Source organism: Mytilus galloprovincialis, chromosome 6, assembly GCF_965363235.1.
Source record: "Mytilus galloprovincialis chromosome 6, xbMytGall1.hap1.1, whole genome shotgun sequence".
Classification (NCBI taxonomy): Eukaryota; Metazoa; Mollusca; class Bivalvia; order Mytilida; family Mytilidae; genus Mytilus; species Mytilus galloprovincialis.
In genome coordinates, this window is record NC_134843.1 from 54,351,172 (window position 1) to 54,372,155 (window position 20,984).

A 20,984-nucleotide genomic window follows, 5' to 3' on the forward strand; every position below is an offset into this window, starting at 1 on the left:
TATATAGGTTGAAACACTTTTTTTTTATTTATTTCAGGTCAAATGTTTGGTTATAACAATGAATATATCATGTTCCAAGTTAACGTTTTGATACCGGGGTTTATTTGACTTTATTATTATGATGGAATCTTAATATGCTATTTATATCATTATGAAAGTTTTTGCACTTAATAGTATAAATTTAAACAGGGAGATGTGATGTGATTGCATATTACACTATCCAACAAATTAAAGTCCAAAACGAAACCCGGATTTCACGAAACGACTTTCAACTTTCAGACAAACCAAATCCGTATAGTCTGGTATAAAAGGTCCCTACATGACAAAATTTAATATAATTTAAACAAACAAAAAATCCGACGACTTGATTGAAAATAAAACAATAAACTAAAAGCAAAAATGACAAACAGACAGACAACCACTGAAAAAACCGCTCATATAACAATTTATCAAATTAACAAGATGAAAATAAAAATAATAATTTTCAATGAACATAAAATGAAACAACCACATCTTAAAATATAAAAAAAAAATGAAAAAATGAAAAAAGAAATAGATAAAAACTTTTTAAAAAGCCGCGCATTAATAAATAAATGAATGATAAATAAATAAATAGCTGAATAAACTACTGTAGATATATAGAATAAATCAATGAAATGAAATAGATTAAATGAATTCATATGTTTGTAATATAAATGAGTATTTAAGAAGATAGATCAGTCCAAAACTTTCTAGAGATTGAACTGTAAGGTTTTTTTTTTATAATAAACAACCGTCGGATTATGTTCTTGATACAAACTGAACAAAACTATTTGAACTTTCAAGGTGGTATGGGAGTCTTAAATAAAAATGATAGAATTTGTCCATACTTTGCGAAAACGTAGTATCTATTGAAATATGTTTGAAAATATAATAAAAATGATAGGTCACCGCGCATTTTCTCAAATTACAGGTTGTGACAAAATGACACATTTTGTATGGATTATGCAGGAATAAACACTATTTTGTAATCAGAAACTAAACAAAACGATAGAATTGTATGATAAATTACAAAAAGGTAGCTTTTAGACAATGCTTTGAGAATATCAAAAGAAAAGATAGGGTCACCGTACGTTTTTTTCCGGCTAAAATACAAAAAAAGAAAATTCCATGTACAACAATGTAGATTCCTTCAGAAAATGCACTGTTTGAGAGTTACCTCCCCTTCAAAAATTTTAAACTATAAAAAAAATTAAAATAACTTAGGAACCAAATAAGGCATGATTAGAATTATTTCATTTAACAGCACAGTAATTATTCAAATCAATTATATGAAACGACAAAGTTATCGAAAGGACCTTTTTCCTATGTTATAGATAATGCATATTTTAATGTTTTTCTTGACGTATAACACACCAAGGGGTTTCCGGATTGTTCAAACCAAGAAATTAAACCCACTTATCTATATATTAATGTAAGTAATTACTGTCGGGTTGCATTTAATTGTATCTGCGACTTTATGAAGAAACGAATCAATTATTACGATGAAAAAAAAACACAACTCTCTTGGTCAGCAATTTATTACATTAACTTGATAAAAGGGGGTGCAATGATTTTTCTCTTGTTTCATGACGCTTTTATCGCGAGAAGCAGATTTGGTTTTTTAAACCAATGTTGAACTGAAATCTTTTTATCTGGCAATATATTTTTTCGTCAAAAAATTAAGAAACAGAAAGAATAAATTACAGCACCCCAAACTTCAACTGCATAAAATCACGTGACTGTTTACCTATGGAGAATGACAAGAATCGTTTCCGCCCAAAGCCGTTAGAAAAAAATTGTACTATAAAACTCAAATTGACAACCCCACTAAATTACAAAATGAAAATTGTTTAAACAAACTGCAATTTTCAATTTGATCAGTGTAAATCATGAGAGCCAACCGAAACGCAAATTTTATTGAAACTTCGTTCATGTTATTGAAGGACATAACGTCATAAAGGTATTATAATTAAAGGTGTAGTAATTGGCCGTTTTCAATTTAGACTTAATCATGTTAATATCACTATATTTATGTTTTAGGGGTTAATAAACCTTGGTAATACTTGTTTTATGGACGCCATGCTTCAGGTAAAGTCACTTACAAAGTATACATACATAGTAATGATACAACTACATGTACCACTGGTAAATCAAGAATTACATTTTTTGTTACATGAAATTATCAAAATAGTATTGACTTCAAAGATTAAAGACAAAAGAATTGAAAAAAAACATTGATATATACATATCGCATATCAACAATTCGGCTTCATTACGTTTGGTGTCTTATTGCACTTTGCACACCATGTAAATGAGTTTTAGACTCGGAGTTATATAATGCAACAGTCACATTGATCAAAATTGTAATCTCTATTCTTCAACTGTTTTGTAGAACTTAGCTTGGTGTCCAAAACTACAAACTGAACTTGAAAAGGCACACCTAAATGTAAGTTCATGTCGACCGAACAATATAACAATAGTGTGTATGCTAAAAAGAAACAAAACAAACACATTATCTCCGATGCCAGATGACCTTTTAATATTTGAAGAACAAGGAAACGATATTTGACTAATTCTTCATGTTTATTCCAGAAAAAATTATCAAATATAACTATCACATACTTTGACAAATCTCCCTGTAACAATAATAAGTTTAAAATAACAAAATGTTCAGATGTTTTAAAGAATTCGACAAACGCGTTATTTAAACGACAATAAATTTCAAAGTTCTAATAAACTGTATAAAATAAAAATTAAATATATGAAGATAAGTATATGCTGGTAAATAATTATAATTCGACAAGCAGTACACACACTATTACATATTAACCTGAAAAGTACACAATGTTATTTATTAATCAGTAAGAATACTTTACTTTTCAAATTTTCGTGCTTGGTTTATAATTTATCAAGTTTAAACCTTAAAATGCAGTAATTTTGAACAATACTCATGAAACTGTTTTTTTCTAATAATGCCTGTCTCGACGTTAATTATCTTAATATTTAGCTACTTGCAATACGTACTGACGTTCCTAAGTGCGTGTATATGATTTCGTAAAAAGGACAAAAATTACATTCAATAGTAATTTATTTAAATAAAAGAAGTCATTTAAACTATCAAAAACAATTAATTTATAAATAACAGTTTTATTCAAAACCGGTTCCCCTTCCTAAATCAGACTTTGGAAATGTTAAGACACTGTTGGTCAATATCAATAAATATAAAAAGCCAAACGATTCAACTTATATTGCAAACTCGTCTTTTTCATATCATTTGTTGCATATCTTTTTTATATTCTGATTCAAAACTCCGGCATATATGTTGTTTATGTATTTAACGATCCCGATTGTGTGTTTATGTGGTTTTGAAATTGAAATTGAAAATTCAATACATTACTTCGTTGAACATTATTCATATACAATGGCACACAACCAGCTGAAAGTTAATCGAAACTTAGAAAACAGTTTAACATTTACTTCTGAACGATGATGCTTTGTTTGAAGGTTTAAAAACGGTTATATTCTACAGGCACCAAACAACCGATTCTGACAAGAATTAATCATATAATATAGATAATTATCTTTATGTTGTAATACTTATTTTAGTTTATTTTCTACAATCCTCTCTGTTTGATCTTTTAAGTTTTCTTTCTATTTCTAAAATATACACCTTTTACAGACAATTCATTGTGTTTGCCTTTACCATGTTTACATGCAAGATCTGTCGTTATAATTTTTTGATGATGTATTTTGTACATTACTTTTATTTATTGAAGAAAATCTTTCTGTAAGTTGGAATAACTACAGTTTGATTTATTTATGTATTTTGCCGAACAATACATTTGTATATAGAAACTGCTGTGAATTATGTAAAAGATATCAATGTGAGATACCACACATATATCAACTTTTATCGTAATTGTCATTCCAAAGAATTACGTATACCACTTTATATTTTAGAAATTGGCTTGCAAAATGTCAAATAGTGTATTAAAACTTTTGAAATACACACATTCTGAAGGGAACAATCAGAACTTCCAAGGATATGAACCTGCGGATATTTTATCTGCTGCTAGGGAAAGGTAGGTTATGGTCTAAATTATTTAAAATTGAATGCATGGTGTATATGCTTGTGGAACGACAAAACAATACACGTTAATGTTATGTCCAACAGTAAGTAGTGAAGAGTTATTGTTAATTTCGATAGCGGTACTAACTATTCCTGCGTCGTGAAAGAAAACTTTGGAAGGATTATATAATTTAATGTTTCGAAGGCCAGTTACGTTTTTTGGCTGCGTAATAGAATACTACAGCACAGTGTACCAAATCAGTTGTCTTTTTTAATTGAATAACATTAGTATAAACTAAGGTTTGTATACTGTTATCATTTCATTGTTTTGCAATTGAAGAAAAATCAACTGCTTGGTTCAATATGAGGGCTTTTCCGGCTGTTTATTTTTACTCACTTGACATTAAATGACTCTCTGTTGATATTTTACAATACTGTAAATATGAAAATTTTAGCGATTTTTTTTATTATTGCGTATAATGCGACAGAGTGAATGTCACAATATTTAGATCTCGTATCCTGATATCTGATAACATATGCTAAAATCGCAATTATTAATCGCGCATTTCTGTCCATTCTTAAACAATCGCATTTATAAATGCAAGCAAAAATTTCTGCATTGATATTGATCAATTAGCAGAAAATCTTTGTACATTGTACAATTAATCACTCGTACATAGCGTTTGCAAATGGTTGGTACTCGAACGGTGTAACAAAATTAATCACATCAACATTTGCCGTATTATATTGATGGATAATGTAAATTACTATTCTAGAAACAGTATATTTAACGGATATCAACAGCAGGACAGCTTTGAGATGTTCAACACAATTATAGATGCAATTAAAGAAGAATTGTTAGAATTAATTCAGGTAAAACAAAATAGGTACAATTGCTGATTACAGCAACACTAATTAAAATAAATCAATGAATATATTTTCTACGAACAAGTTTAGATAAACGTTTTCATGTGCGTTTGATTTAATCATTTACCATAAGTTGTTTAGCGAATTATAAGCATTCAAATAAATTAATTTGTTGTGAATAATTATCTCCATAATTGCGTATTTGATACGAGCATTTTGAATACAGAGTATAGAATAAACATGAGGAAACCAAGCAAATTAAGGATAAACGAGGCGTTCCTCGAAACCTTAATCAGTTAGAGTTAAAAGCCTCATTGGTCTCAATTTTAGGTTTAAAAATGATACACACGAGATCACCCCCGGGTTTGGCAGAGTTCGTGTTGCTCAGTCTTAAGTTTTCTAGTTTTTTTGTACTATTGTTTGTCTGTTTGTCTGTTAGTCTTTTTCTTTTTTAGACGTGGCACTGTTAGTTTATCATGTTTATTTTCGACCTAAGTTTGAATATCCATTTTGGTATCTTTCACCTCTCTTGCACACTTTTACTCCTTTGAAATTTGAATTTATATCTAAATTGAATACAAGTTTACTTCTATATAGAGGGCTGTGGTGTTCATGAACTATTTATTACGCTAAATAAATGCCACATGACGAACACGTTTCACATGATTTACAAACAGTTTCTGTATTTTGTATGGGAATATCACAGGCATTTGAAGATGAGAGCAGGGTTTATAGACTTTCTATAATGTATGTTTGACAAGTAAATGATCATAACCTTTTGCTAGACAAATTTCAATATATATTATCAATATAAATTGCATGCATCAGTTTATAAGACCAAAAACAATCTGTACTTACACAGGTAGTAAAGTTGTCATATAGAGATGCGTTTAGAACAGTAATACCCGAACTATTACCTTAATTCTTTTACAAAAAAGTAAATAAGAAGTTCGATTGAATGATTTAAGTGAAACTTTCTACATTGAAGCTGTAGTCGTTGAAAACGCATGTAAAGTATAAAGTCGAAAATTGTCATGGTGTTGTTCAGCAGGTCACACTGTTCATTTAAGTGTTCTAAATGTTAATGGAAAATCATACATAATACTTTTTACGAAGATATTGTTTGTTAGTTATAATGCGTCGTTAGATTCTGCACATTTTTTAACAGTGCAAATTTAACAAAATCTAACAGGTAAAAATCAATGGTGCTATTACACTAACATGGAAGCTGCACATGTACCTTTAATATTGTTAGTACTCTCATTTGTTAAAACTTCATGCTATTCAACAAAAGGAAAAATTCGGAGTGGATTGAGTCTCAAAAAACATGTTATGAGAAAATTGCTATAAATTAGAACTTAACTTCTGACTTGATCTCCTTATTTCTTATATTCTGCTATAATAGACAACTTTTTCCTAAGTAATACTATAATAAATATATAGTTATAAGTACATATCAAATTATTTCTAGTAACAACAAATTCTTCACCAAAAAGAAGCTTTTTATGTTCATGTCTAGAACGCGACGTAAGGCCTTACTGAAACCTCCTTGGAGCCATTAAACTTTTATAATGATAGTTCATTCAGCTTGAATATTTCAATAACTCCTTTATTATATCATTTCTATAATAAATCAGTAAAAATGACCCCAAAATTTAGAATTATTGATAAAAAAAGGTTAAAATTTTGAAGAAATGAGAGGTATAAATGGACCAAAGGAGACATTATAATGACATAAAGAGGTCCATTAATGATAAAAAAAGTTTCATTAAATTGAATGATATTTATCATCCTTAAGTGTTTTTTATCATGTTAAAATGTTTGTAATGTTATGTGAAACTTTGTCAACAGTTCTGGAGAAGACAAAACTTTACTAAAGCCAAGTATTTTTTATTTGAAACAACGATAATTTCTGCTCATTTTTTTTTTGGAAAAGTGCAAGTTTAACAAAGACTAATATGAAAACATCAATGGTGGTAATATACCTATAGACATTAAGCGTTTGAGATGTCACTCAACAGAGGTCTTTTTCGCCTAAAATTTACTTCGTTTGTTGATCAAGGCTATGTCACTGGTGTATAGATTAGCAACATTAGGAGACAAAGCTGTAACCAACAAATGTGCGACTTGACAAAGTTTTTTGGTAAAATTCATGGTAGGCAGCACGTAGCTGTCGTTAAATACGTTTCTTGTGGCAGTTATTCATTATTTGATAAAATTAATCATATAAGGTCTCGTAAGAACAAACGGTTGTAAAAATTATAGCATCTCCTTGTCATATACATTTTTTTCCAATAGTTATTAATATCAGGAATGATTTGATAATGGTGTGATATGTTACCAGTCTTGTTAGAATTATTTCATATTGTATCATGGTAGGACCTTGTATAGTCATTATATTGTATTTGATATGATCATTACTAGGAACAGATATTGGTCAATCCAAAAATTGTTTACATCCAATTTTGTATCATTGTCAATCATACAACATTTTTTTTTTCTGTATTGTCACCTTCGATGGTTTTATGTTTTGTTTAGTCGACAAAAATCGATCTATATGGTTAATAGTTGTATTTGTATACGGAATTTCAATTCTGCTGTGGCATTTTGAAAGTTAAAATCATATTATTTAGACCAAGTTATTTTTTGTCGTTTTTATATACATGTATTTTCAATAGCACTATTTACTTAAAATTATTGGAATACTTTTTTCCTGTGTGTTTATTTATCTCATTTATTGTATGGCATATATTATACATGTTATATACATGTACGAGATATACAACTGAAAGATAGTCAACACGAAACAAACCATGATATTATTTAACCTAAGTATTACACTGATGTTTTGGCAAAATTTGCGTTTTATTTTATAATAACTAAAAGCAATTTTAAGATATATTGTACTTTTTTATGTCTGAAAATACAATAGCCACCCTTTAAAAGTGTAAAACGCAAGCGTTATATGTTTCATTTGCACCAGACGAAAAAATCTTTATTTCTTTGTTTAGGAAAAAAGAAATGTTTACATTTAGTCATTGTTTGTCATTTAGAAACACTGTACAAAATTATACCCTACTACACCAAATCATAACAAACTAGCTATTTTTAAACACTTTTGGTATGAAAACTTTGCAACCTGTGACACATTTCATAATAATACACAATTGTTAATTGAGAACAAACCCTATGAAAAAGGCTTCTCTATTTTCAGAAGAAGGACTCTGATGTATACGGTACGTATTCTTAAAAGTTTTAAAGAATGTTTTGCTGTCGCAATATTAATTTTTTTTTAGATCAGTAACTTAGTCTACCGCTAGAAAATCTAATATCTCACAAAGGATCAGAAATTGCATTTACACAAATAATGTTAAATTAACAGATTTCCCTTATTTTTTTGGATGGAAGTTAAAGTTAGAAATAATGCTAAAGTAATATTTATATATTTAAATTAACAAATTTAAAAATAAAGTTAAATTCACAAATTTAGAAATAATGTTAAACTAACTTATTTAGAAGTAACGTTAAACTAACAAATTTAGAAGTCATGTTAAATTAACAATAATTATGAATAAACAAATTTAGAAATAATGTTAAATTAACAAATTTCACTTTTTCCATTGGATAAAAGAATAAACATCCTTGCAAATTTATGATCAATGTAAACTGTGATCTAAACCATTTTGGGCAACTATGCTTTATAAGATATATCCCTCTAAATTCCATAACTGTCAATCAACTCATGATGGCAACAGTGAAAAGTTCGCAGGGTTGGCTTCAAGTTCACCACTTGAAACTCTTTGATTTCTTGTAAACAGTTACTCTCTGTCAAGAAAATCATAATAGAATGTCGTACCAATTGCTGGTATGCGTGCTACATCGAATTTGTAAGTTGACAATTGACTTTTGTATTCTTTATCTCACGCTCGATGGTATTAATGTGTTCAAGAAAGTAACTCTTGCACAAAATTTCTGAAGTATATATATAGTTTAATAAATAAAGTTTGTAATGCAAAAAAATGTTAAATAATATGCCGAATTTTTTATACACTCGAGCCTCCTTAACAAAATAAACAGACATAATAGCTAAAAATGTCACAAATAGGGGTACAGCAGTCAACATTGTGTATTATCTTAACCACTATAAAAACAAAAAAATATGAAGTAAAAAAGCTCAAAAAGACATATAGACAAAGCACATTAGCAGAAATGAAAGACAAGAATATTTTTTTTTACAATAGCACAATAAAAAAATGATGGGATGTAAAAGTACACAGGAGCCAAGTCACATGTATCAGAGAAATACAAAAAGGCATATAGACAAAACACATAAGCAAAAATTAAAAACAAGAATACACAAAATATTCTAGAACAATAATACAATGACGGGAGCCAATTAATATGTTTAAAAGAAACACAAAAAAGGCATAAAGACAAAACACATAAGCAAACAAGAATGACAAGAATACAAACATTATCATTGGACAATAACACAATAAGTACAGAGCCACGACAAATTGATATCATCAAAAACAGACTAAACATTAATATTCATGAAGACAGATAAAAGAATCCTGTAACACGTTATTAAAATGATAAACAACACCAGTGCTCAGAATCTATACTTCCAGACTATCGTGTACTATTTGTGAAATTGATACAGAATATTTATCAACAAGGTATCGCTACCTTCTAATTATTTTTTTTTAGAAAAAATGACGAAACGTTCTTTGACATTCCCCTGGTTCATCAACTTTCTACTCGGACACTAGTGACGTTTTATAAAGTCTGAGTAGGTGCTACAAGCTCTTGAATACCGAATAAGTTGGGAAATGTATATTCCATATGCAGGTGAAGTTTGTATCTTTTTCTACTAACGTGGAAGAAATTGATAATTTCAAAATTAAAATCGTCTCATTGTCACAGATTATGGTACTTAGATGACAGTGTATGGCAAATTCGAGGTATAAGTCTAAAAATGAGGCAGAGGAAGCCGTGTTTGTTTTTTCATTAATTTTTAGTTCTGGGGAATATATTAATAGAACCCGATCAGAAACGTTCGGATTGTGGGTTGAAAGAACATCATCAATATATCTGAAAGTGAAATCAAATAACCTGGCTTCTTTGATATTTTTGTTTTTGAAAAGTGTCTGAAGGAATTCCGATTCATATGAAAATAAGAAGAGGTCAGCAAGGAGAGGCTCTAAGTTCGTTCTCATAGGAAAGCCAACGAAAATGTAAACATAAACGTATGAAAAAACTTGATTAATAAAATATTAAACCTTAGTGACAATTTTCATTTAAAGACCTAGTGTTGTTGAAGGAGATTTGATTCAATGTAAAGCATGGAAAACTGCATTGACACTCATGTGCAGCAATATAACATATGTTTTATCCATATTTCATTTGATAAACGTGTTTTCCTTCTCTCTTTTGCGGATGTTTTGACTCAACTGCTTCAAATAATTCATTTGGATGACGGAAGCCTAATCAATATTTTATGGAATTCTTGAGAACTTGCTGATAACGTTAAATCAAGTTTCTGTGCACATCAAACATGCTTTTATTGCTACATGCCATATTTTCTGATATTTTTGAAAGGTGTTCTTCTGGTTTTTAACCTGAATGTATACTTTGTGAGAACAATATGTTACCAAATTCATCTTATAAAACTCATGTTCTATAGGTTCAGATAAATCAGATGAAGAACAGATCATGCGAAGATGCACTGGCATAAGATTATTTTTCGGAACCTTCGTTACTGAATATGACTACGACTCCTGCGAACATGTAAGTCAATGCTTAGTGACAAAAATAAGAACCAGCAAGTTTCACTTACTACACATCTAAGTTATTCACATAAAGTACTAATTGTGATTTATGATTTGTGGTTTGATTATCAAAGAATAATTTGAAAAGTGCATATCCAAAAAACAAGGAAAAAACTTGTAAATGTAGTCCAAAATTTACATATACTATATTTTGATAACTAACTCTTTTGGTGTAGAGAGGGCGTTATGATTAAACTGTCATGTAGTCCTTTATATAATTCGTCTTCATAATGATTATACAAGTACTCTTTATTATCAAACATGTGTAGATATATTATGCTTATCAACAAGGAAATTTAGACGAGGGAAAAGGGGGGGGGGGTAGTAACAATGCTCCCGCTTACTACAATCATAGAGAATGTGCGATTAGAGACTCAGTTTTGGTTACCATTGTCTGTAGTTGATCAATCCGATCTCATTTAGTAATGGATTAAAAACTTGCTTTACCGATATTGTCTCAATCGATTAAATAGATGTTTTTGAAAATTGTGTCACAGATATAAGCCTTTTTAGTTCATTTAAAAAAAAATTAAAGGACAAGGGTCTTCTATCAAATAATCCCAAATAAAAAGGTTAAATCATAGCATACAAACTGCATCAATTTTATTGTTTATCGGTGTTATTATAAGTGTTAAACAAAACTTAAAGGTAACTAGCGCATACGCAGATATAATAATTACAAAATATTTGAAAACTGTTATCGTGTATGTTCTTTAATTTAACGTTGTTTTTTATTTGGTCAGTTTGCTTGGTCGTTTTGTTAAGCACACTACCGTCATGACATACATTCTGTCCAGAAACGTTATCCTAAATTTTACTTGATGTGCCTGGTTAGCTGTATATATATAACCATTGACGTCAACCCGTAATATGCAGTGACTATGTCTGTAACACTTTTGAAGTATTTATTAGATAATTCGTGAATTTATTGTTCTTTTTTTTTAAATATCTCGGATTACATATTCATAATTGCGGCTATCCAGGGGCGCAGTTCTTTTACGTGAATCCAAAACATGTTTCTGCATCATTTTTTCGATTCACCTTTTTATTCAAGTGAAACAGAAACATGTTACCGAAACATGCGAAACAAAAGTCATGAATGTTCAAGGACTGAAACATGAACGGAGAACGATGAAATGGAATAATAACGACGGTCGTGCATGTTGCTTACATTTATTTTTTTAACTGCTGCTACACCCACATCATGTAACACTGGCAAGTACAAGATCAGAACCAAAGACGGAGAGGTTAATCATGCATGCCTGAGTATCATGCTGAAGTTGTAAGCTCTAATGAAAAGAGAAGGAACATGGTTGTAACAAAACAGCTAAAACTGAAGAATGTGTGAAGACCACAACGATTGAACTAAGAACGAATGAGAAACATTAAAGAAATGCACACTGAAAAATGACAGCAACACATCATTTCATTGATTGTTTTGAAAAGTTTATGAATCAAACGAAAAATAAGGACCGTTTATAAGATTTAATAACTATGTTCTTTATAAAGAAAAAAATGGAAGATGTGGTATGATTGCCAATAAGACAACTCTCCACAAAAACCAAATGACACAGAAAAAAACAACTATAGGTCATTATACAGCTTTTAACAATGAGCAAAGACCATGCCGCATACATATATAGTCAGATATAAAAGTCCTCTAAATGACAAATGCAAAACAATTCAAATGAAAAAACTAATGGCCAAATTTATGTATAAAAAAGAAAAAAAATTCCAGATATATTACGAAGCTCCTGACTTTGGATAGGCATATGCAGAATGTGGCGGGGTTAAACATGTTTGTCAATGTCAACTGTTATGAACCGTTGTTTTTTGTTTTTTAATGTTTTTAGGGGAGTAGAATGTTGAACTTACTTTAAATAAAGCTAATACTGACAATGACCACTGCCCTTTTCTCGATCTTGATATATATATATATATATAATTAACGGGAACGTGAATACAAAAAACTATGATAAAAGAGATGATTTTTCATTTCTAATCGTTAATTATCTATGTTTAATGGTGACGGTCCCGTGTCACCATCTTATGGTGTTTACATATATCAACTTGTACGATTCGCTCGTGTATGTAACAACGTATTAGATTTTAGCGAGAGAAATTTACGTTTTATTGAAAAATTATTACTCAAGGGTTTTAGATATCACAAACTAGTCAAAACATTTACTAAATTTTATCATCGGTATATGGAAATAATTCGTAAATGTAACTCAACATGCAGACATCTTATACGCTCAGGTATTTCACATCCAATCTTTTATGGTAAAATTCTTAACAAAGCACAAATATGTAATTATTCACCTCAAAAGCTAACAAAACCTTTACACGGACTTATTAAGAAGGGATATAGTTACAATACTGTTGTCAGGTCATTAAAGATTGCATATGTTGGCTTTAATATTGATTCACTTATAGGGTCTTTGCATCGGAATTAAACACATTTATTCCAAAACCAGTTGTTGGCATGCCACGGGTTATGTTCTTCTCATATATTTCATGATGGTTTTATACTAAACCCCTAATAGGAGGGATTGTGCCTGATATAAATATGATGAAAACATAATATTTCAATCAATTTAATTGAGGTCTGGAGCTGGCATGTCAGTAACTGCAAGAAGTCTGTTGTTGTTTATGTATTATTGTCGTTTTGTTTATTTTCTTTTGTTTCATATTCTGACATCGGACTCGGACTTCTCTTAAACTGAGTTTTATTGTGCGTATTGTTGTGCGTTTGTTTTTCTATATTGGCTAGAGCTGGTAAAGGGGAGGGTTGAGATCTCAAAAAAACAATTTTGCGCCTGTCCCAAGTGATCAGGAGCCTCTGGCCTTTGTTAGTCTTGTATGCTTTTTACATTTAGTTTCGTGTGTATAATTCGGAGTTTAGTATGACGTCCATTATCACTGGCCTAGTATACATATTTGTTTGGGGGTCAGCTGAAGGACGCCTCCGGGTGCGGAAGTTTCTCGCTACATTGAAGACCCATTGGTGGCCTTCGGCTGTTGTCTGTTCTATGGTCGCGTTGTTGTCGCTTTGACAAATTCCTCATTTCCATTCTCAATTTTATTTATCTGTGTATGTCCGTATACATTCTATAACATAAGTTTTGTAACATTTTGTCAGCAACTACAAATAACAGCTTTGTGTTGGTACACTATAGTGCAACTACTGTCAACAGTTGGCAGCTTTTTAAATTAAGCTCGATGAAAGAAAGTGGTTCCAGTAAAGTGTTATTCCAAGGTATACTAAATACAACCAATACAAAAGGGGGTCAATAAGCTCTTCAGCATCCTTATTAGCTCGGCTATGCGTCCTATTAATGATGCTTTGTTTTTATTATATAAAGAGGTGTCTGTCCTTCTGTCAGTTACAATAAGGATATAGCCTTTTAGGATCTAACTACTTCCCCTAAACTACTAGTATAAAAGAAATTAAACGAAATAATTTTTCTTTTACACAAGACCATTGTGTACTCCTATATTTTATATTTTTCGAGTTTTTGACCCCAAGTAACAACATTTGGTCAGCACCTCATAATGAACATTTATGCTATGTTTCGTTCCATTCCATTCAGTGGTTCTCTAGAAGAATTTCAAAATGTAAAAAGTTAACGACGGTGACGGACAACGACGAAGGATGACTGACCCAAAGTGATGAGAATAGCTAACTTGGTCCTTCGGGGCAGGTGAGCTAAACATTGAGGTCATCTTCATGTTCTGAACAGATGTTGTGTAGTGTACATGAATCACATACCTCTGCAGGAATAAAGGCTATTATTTCAACATTCATGAACACTAGCTTCTGAAACATACCATTTAAAACGCGATTTTTTTCAATTAGTTGGTGTTTACTAGACAAACACTTGTTGAACCGGCTTGCTGGTCATAGAGCTTTCCAGTGGCCTGGTACTTTTTAACGAAACGCAATCGCAAAGGATAAGCTTGATCTACTATTAAGCATGTTCGTCATGAATGTATTTTTGTCTATTCCTGCAATCTTCAGCATACATGTATAAAGACAAACTGCAGATCGACAGAATACATATATAATTTTTCTCTGGTTGTTACATATACCCTGCAACATTATTGAAAGGTAACTCTTACGATTAACCTATGCATTTTCCTGCTCTCGTGTTGCTTTGGTTTTGTGTATGTTGAGTCTATGCATCATATGATGCTATGCATCCTGGAAGAGGTAAGCCAAATGAAATACAACTGCATACAAGCTTGAAATAATCATATCATAAAGTTGGCCTCTAAATAAACATGTATATATAATAGAATTCTGAACAACATATCTCCCTAATTACTTTGTAAACACTTGTTTTCGGAACATCAAATCTGCCTGTAAAACCACGGATGGTTTCTTGGTAATCCCTGTACCATAGGTTTATGAATAACCTTTTCTCTAGAGAAATTGTTTGGCATACCAGCCATGAATGTTAATTTGTGTGCATTAAAGCTTAGCCATCAATGTAGCAAAGTATAGCTTCAACCGTTCCTCTCAGGATGGTGAGTCGAAAATACTAGCGAAACTCATTGAAAAACAATTTAGAATAAATAATTCAACATAGCTACTCAACTGTATAATTGTTGACGGCAATTTGTTTTGACAGAAAAGAGAAAAAAAGCAACATGTTTTAAAAAACAGAAACATGTTTTGGTTATCTAAAAACCTATTGTTTTTATATTATATTAAATCATGTTGCTGATTTCAAAACATTATACTGAAACATGTTACAGATTTGAGTTAAAGAAATGCACCCCATGTATAGGGAATCATGTCAAATTTGTAAATATTAATAAATAGGTACTGTTCATGAAAACATTAATGTGGTAGTCTATTTTCGAACTGGCTATGGGAAAAAATCTAACAGACCCGTACAATGGACCGACAAGGGAACCAATACTTCTTTGTTATCAGCAAGTTAATAAAATCTAACATGAACTACAAAGAGATCTTGATAGCTGTAATGTTCATACTACACAACTGTCGTAGTGTATGAAAAATGAAAATCAGTAATAGTTTTCTAAACCTTTTCTCTGCATATTCTTGAAAGGCTTAAACAATTTTCCATTTAATGCAAAAATTACTTACAGCCGCTAATTGTCGTATTTAGATTTTGTTACTCAAAAATAGCTTTAAGTAACAGGCTCAATCCTTTTGATATTTGGTTACATTTTTATGCCCCACCTACGATAGTAGAGGGGCATTATGTTTTCTGGTCTGTGCGTCCGTTCGTCCGTCCGTCTGTTCGTTCGTTCGTTCGTCCGTCTGTCCCGCTTCAGGTTAAAGTTTTTGGTCAAGGTAGTTTTTAATGAAGCTGAAGTCCAATCAACTTGAAACTTAGTACATATGTTCCTTATGATATGATCTTTCTAATTTTAAAGACAAATTAAACTTTTGACCCCTATTTCACGGTCCACTGAACATAGAAAATGAAAGTGCGAGTTTCAGGTTAAAGTTTTTGGTCAAGGTAGTTTTTGATGAAGTTGAAGTCCAATCAACTTGAAACTTAGTACAAATGTTCCCTATGATATGATCTTTTTAATTTTAATGCCTAATTATATTTTTTACCCATTTTCACAGTCCATTGAACATGGAAAATGATAGTGCGAGTGGGGCATCCGTGTACTTTGGACACATTCTTGTTTTTTTTTATTAAAAAGGTTAACTGAACATGTCTTTTTTCTTTTCATTTTGTAATGGTTTTTGACACCACTAACAACATATTTACACTCTTATAGGCATTATAGTGGTTGTTTACCAAACTTTTACAAAACGAATCGAATAAAGAAAAGTTTCAAGACTTTGATAATATTTGTACTTTGAGGATAGTTGTAAATATGACTTTCAACCAGCCATTATGTTTACTTGATATGGCTTTACTTTTATGTCTGACTAAAAGAGATCTCCATTATATACATGTATAAGATTGGGGCTCATTGAAGAAATTACAAGAAAATTCGGTCTACAATTTGTCTCACATTATAACTGTTGACTTAAGTGTTGCATGATTTTGTTAAATCTTATAAAACCTCATTGAATTCCAGACTCCCCTCGAGTTTTATGAATTGTCTCATTACGGAAATATTTATTTAACTAGGTTGAATGTGTTTTCCAACGATTTTCTAGCATGACTGTGCCAATTGAAATATCGAAAAGAAAGAAAGGTAGTAAGGGCACTTGTCATCAGAATGGTAAGTAGATATGATTAAAGCTCACGATTTCACCTGATAATACCACTATTCCTCCATCTACTTATTCTAGTTTCATATGATTACATTTATAATGTATTTCTTTCATCTTTATCACGCAGTGATGTTAAGGTTGTTCGCCACATGAAAAGATACAAAATTGCAGTGTTTTCAAATTCAGTGTCCGGTAAATAAATAGTTGTCTCCAATCATGGTATAGTCGGTGTGTATAAAGACAATAGATGTAGATTTTGAAAAAAAATACAAATCTATTTTAAGACCAAGGGAAAAGGTCACGTGACCACCCGAAATAGAAAGTAAAATACTGACAAATAAATCGTAGTAGAACAAGGGCATGCGGATCTTTAAATTTAAAGTTTAAGACACCTTTTGGTAGCCTACGATCTAAAGTTCATTAAAAAATCACGGCAAAGTGTTGTTTTTAAAGATAATGCATATAAAACCAACTTCAAAGTCAAATCGTTTCACATTTCGTGCTTTTTCGGAGTGTCGGACACATTGTTATCACTTCTTATAATATCTGTATTCTTTGCCATATGTTAGGGAAGTGTAATTTCAAATTCTCTTTCTGGGAAATCAAAAAATATCGACCTTAGTGGCCAGTATGCCCTTGTTCTACTCGTTTTTATAACCGACTCTTCAGAATTTCAGTTAAATCGTCGATATTAAAACGCTCCATTGACTTTCAATGTTCCAAACGAGTTACTCCCCTTTGTTAACAGAGAACGCTGATTTTCCTTCTAATAATCAAAATTAAGCTTGTTTTTCTGTCCGTATGATATGTTTTTATTTTTTTTATAAATACTCTCACATTACAGTTACTTTGTATTTGTTTGTGTTTTCAGTACAGTTGGATAAATAATATAGTTGGAAAAAAGGGGGAGAGTCCGGAGAACAACATATTTCATCAGCGAATTTTGAAATCTTCGTTTTCATATCTTGCACTGTAATAAAGGCACTGCTAATTTATGAAATTAATTGTATGCAGTTGCAGTCATTCTTTCATTGATATGCAAATATAAAAATAAGACGATGTGGTCAGATTTTCATTGGCATTGACCATTCATGTTGACAACTACATGTATCCAGATAAGATATTCAAATATTGTGGATATAAGCAATAATAATGATAGGTCATTGTACAACACTCATTAATGCAGTGCATTCTATACAGAAAAATTAGAGTCTAGGAATACTTGAGAGGGCCTTCATTTCATACAAACTGGATTTTTTTTATGTCTAGGTAACCTGTTCTGTTATTTACTGTTTTGCCTGATAATCATTACAACAGACAGACACTAATCAGCACTATATTCCCTTTTTATTTTTGTGCAGTGAGTATATAATTGGTCATAGTTAGACTATCCCTTTCAGACTCTGATACATGAATCATGAATTCTTGCTCAGAGAAATGTTGAATTTATTTTGGTGTACTTGTTGCATTGTTATTCTAATAATGTCATGTTCTTCCTAGATCATAATCGAATGACCCATTGAGTTAGCAATTAGCTATATATTTAAATGGTCTGCTTTAGGTACATTAATGAGCAAACACATTAACAAGCAGGGCACTATTAGCCAAGGCTTGTTTAGGCTTTTGACTTGGCCACTAAATATTTTTAATTGCAAATATCCTTAATGCTTATACTTATCTTTCATATTTTTCACAAGTTGAGCCCTATATTGCTAATATTAGTTTTTCCCCTTGCTTTATACCCCTGTTATAATATTCAGCTGGAGAGGTTTTTGCATAGTCATATATATGTAATTTAATATCATGCTCAAATGAGAACCATGTTGATATATATAGGTATAAGTTCAAAATCAGCATTATAGGAGTGATAGTGGTTCTACTCAGAATTGGTCTATCTGTATAAAGAATTGGAAATATTGTCTAACATAAGAACACTTTCATTTTTATTGCTAAAGGTAAAGAAAACTACATTCAAGTTTTGAATAAAATACATTTGTAGTTTTACTAATGTCATAGACAAAGAATGTCACCTGTCAAGCTGTTGATAAACATTTCCAATAAAACAGTGTAATATCCTAGAAGGAATAATGTATACTTCCTACCTCCTTAATAATGAATGATTTCCTACACATTTATTTTAATCACTGAATCCTTGTAGTACATGCATATCACATTTAATTTTCCTATTCTATCACATTGATTTATCACCTTTTATTCTCATATCAATTTTGAAGTAAAAATAACACATATTTTGGAATCAATCCTTCCTTTTTAGGGTTTATCCAGTTGACATCATAAAAGCTATGTTTTACTTCTAGTGTAAATATATAGGTCACTTTATCACAGTTTGGATATATTCATTTGATCTGAAATATAATAATAATGAAAATTAACAAATCATTGATCATTATGAATTTAACTCACTGTAAACAAGTCAACCACCATTATTCATAATAATTAAACACAAAATTTCACACAGTTTATGTACATTGTAGATGTTTCAAATGCATTGGAATATTTTAACTAATATATAAATATACTATGATCATTATAACTTCTCCAAAGATTGTGATCACCTTCATCATAAATCATACATGCTTGTTCAAAACACACTATCAGGAATTCATCCTGTCAACAAGACTTGTGAAATCAGGACCCAAGAAAATACATGTCATATACCATTTATACATATGTAATGAAACTGTTTGTAAAATCTAATAATGTGCAGCTCTAAATTATTAAAAGTCTTGATTGTTTTGAAGTTTCATCAAAAAATTAGCTGATCATATTTTAAAAAGTGTTATTGTAATCTGACATGTAAATATAATGACAGCAATGAGCATGAGCTTGCAGTTATATAATTAAAGAGATGCATTTTGTTCAATGGAATTTCTATAAATTCAAATCTAGTACCATATTTAAATTATAATCATTAATGCAAACAGTTCATTAAATGAAATTATTGATTTCAAATTTAGTTTGAAATGACAAGAAAACTAGAGTTTAGGTTAAACTACTGATAAATTAATAAAACAGAATACATTTTGTAGTACAAATGGAAAACTATCATTATTTAATCATGATTGGCAATCACACCTCAATTCTTTTTTATACTGAAATTTACCGGTTTAGTCAATTCCAATTACAGCACAGTTTGGTCACATCCTGTATTATAGAAAACAGAGAACACATGAATAATTGAAAAACTTGATATGCCAAAATTAAATCAGATAATTTATCCAAACAATCTTGATCAATCAAATAAACGATTAAAGATCTATCTATACCTTTTATATTACAAGGCTATCTTTTTTGACACCTTTTTTTATATATTTATTTACTTATTCATGCTGTGATATGATAGACATGATAGAGGATATAAACAAGGCATTTTTCTTTAAACTATGAATACTTTGTACTTGCTAGCTAGCTACACAGACATTTATATAATGTGCACACACTTACAACTTTTTAGCCTGATACTGGATAATTATAGAGAAATAAATGAAACATTTATGAAAAGTGCAATTATGTATCCTCCACTTTCTCCTGAATGAAAGTTATAGTTATTTTGACAAAGATTTATAAACAATGAAGTTTGTCATACAATATATTTGAACTCTCAATATATTCAGAGTTATGGTTTTTTTTATACATCAATATTTAAAATTGATTATTCATAACTTTTCATTTGAAAAATATCCCCACATTTTTATTTCTATACTATTTTCCATGACATAAAGTACCATGAAATAAATACAAATTCAGGTTTGTCTAATGATACATGTCAGTCTGATTAGACAATCAATCAGTAAATTTTTGCAAATATTTAATTGAATTTTTCTGAAATCAAATGGCAATTTATTTTAAGTAAATAACGAACACTACAAATAACAAATACTGTTTTATGCCCGAATCCAGATTTATTTTCGCCTTAAAAAACGAACACTTCATAGTGATCACGCGGTCAGATTATAAAATTAAC

The 20,984-nt window shown here is 30.4% G+C and overlaps 1 protein-coding gene across 1 annotated transcript in view; it reads left to right on the top strand.

Annotated features, from left to right (window-relative positions):
• The window catches only part of LOC143078198 (uncharacterized), a 63,914-nt gene that overhangs the window by 30,263 nt on the left and 12,667 nt on the right, over window positions 1–20,984 (top strand). The window contains exons 7-13 of the mRNA XM_076253132.1: window positions 2,062–2,109; window positions 2,414–2,467; window positions 3,982–4,103; window positions 4,867–4,963; window positions 8,172–8,193; window positions 10,644–10,747; window positions 16,914–17,007. Coding sequence (XP_076109247.1) covers window positions 2,062–2,109; window positions 2,414–2,467; window positions 3,982–4,103; window positions 4,867–4,963; window positions 8,172–8,193; window positions 10,644–10,747; window positions 16,914–17,007 — 541 coding nt within the window. The remainder of the gene's footprint in view (window positions 1–2,061; window positions 2,110–2,413; window positions 2,468–3,981; window positions 4,104–4,866; window positions 4,964–8,171; window positions 8,194–10,643; window positions 10,748–16,913; window positions 17,008–20,984) is intronic.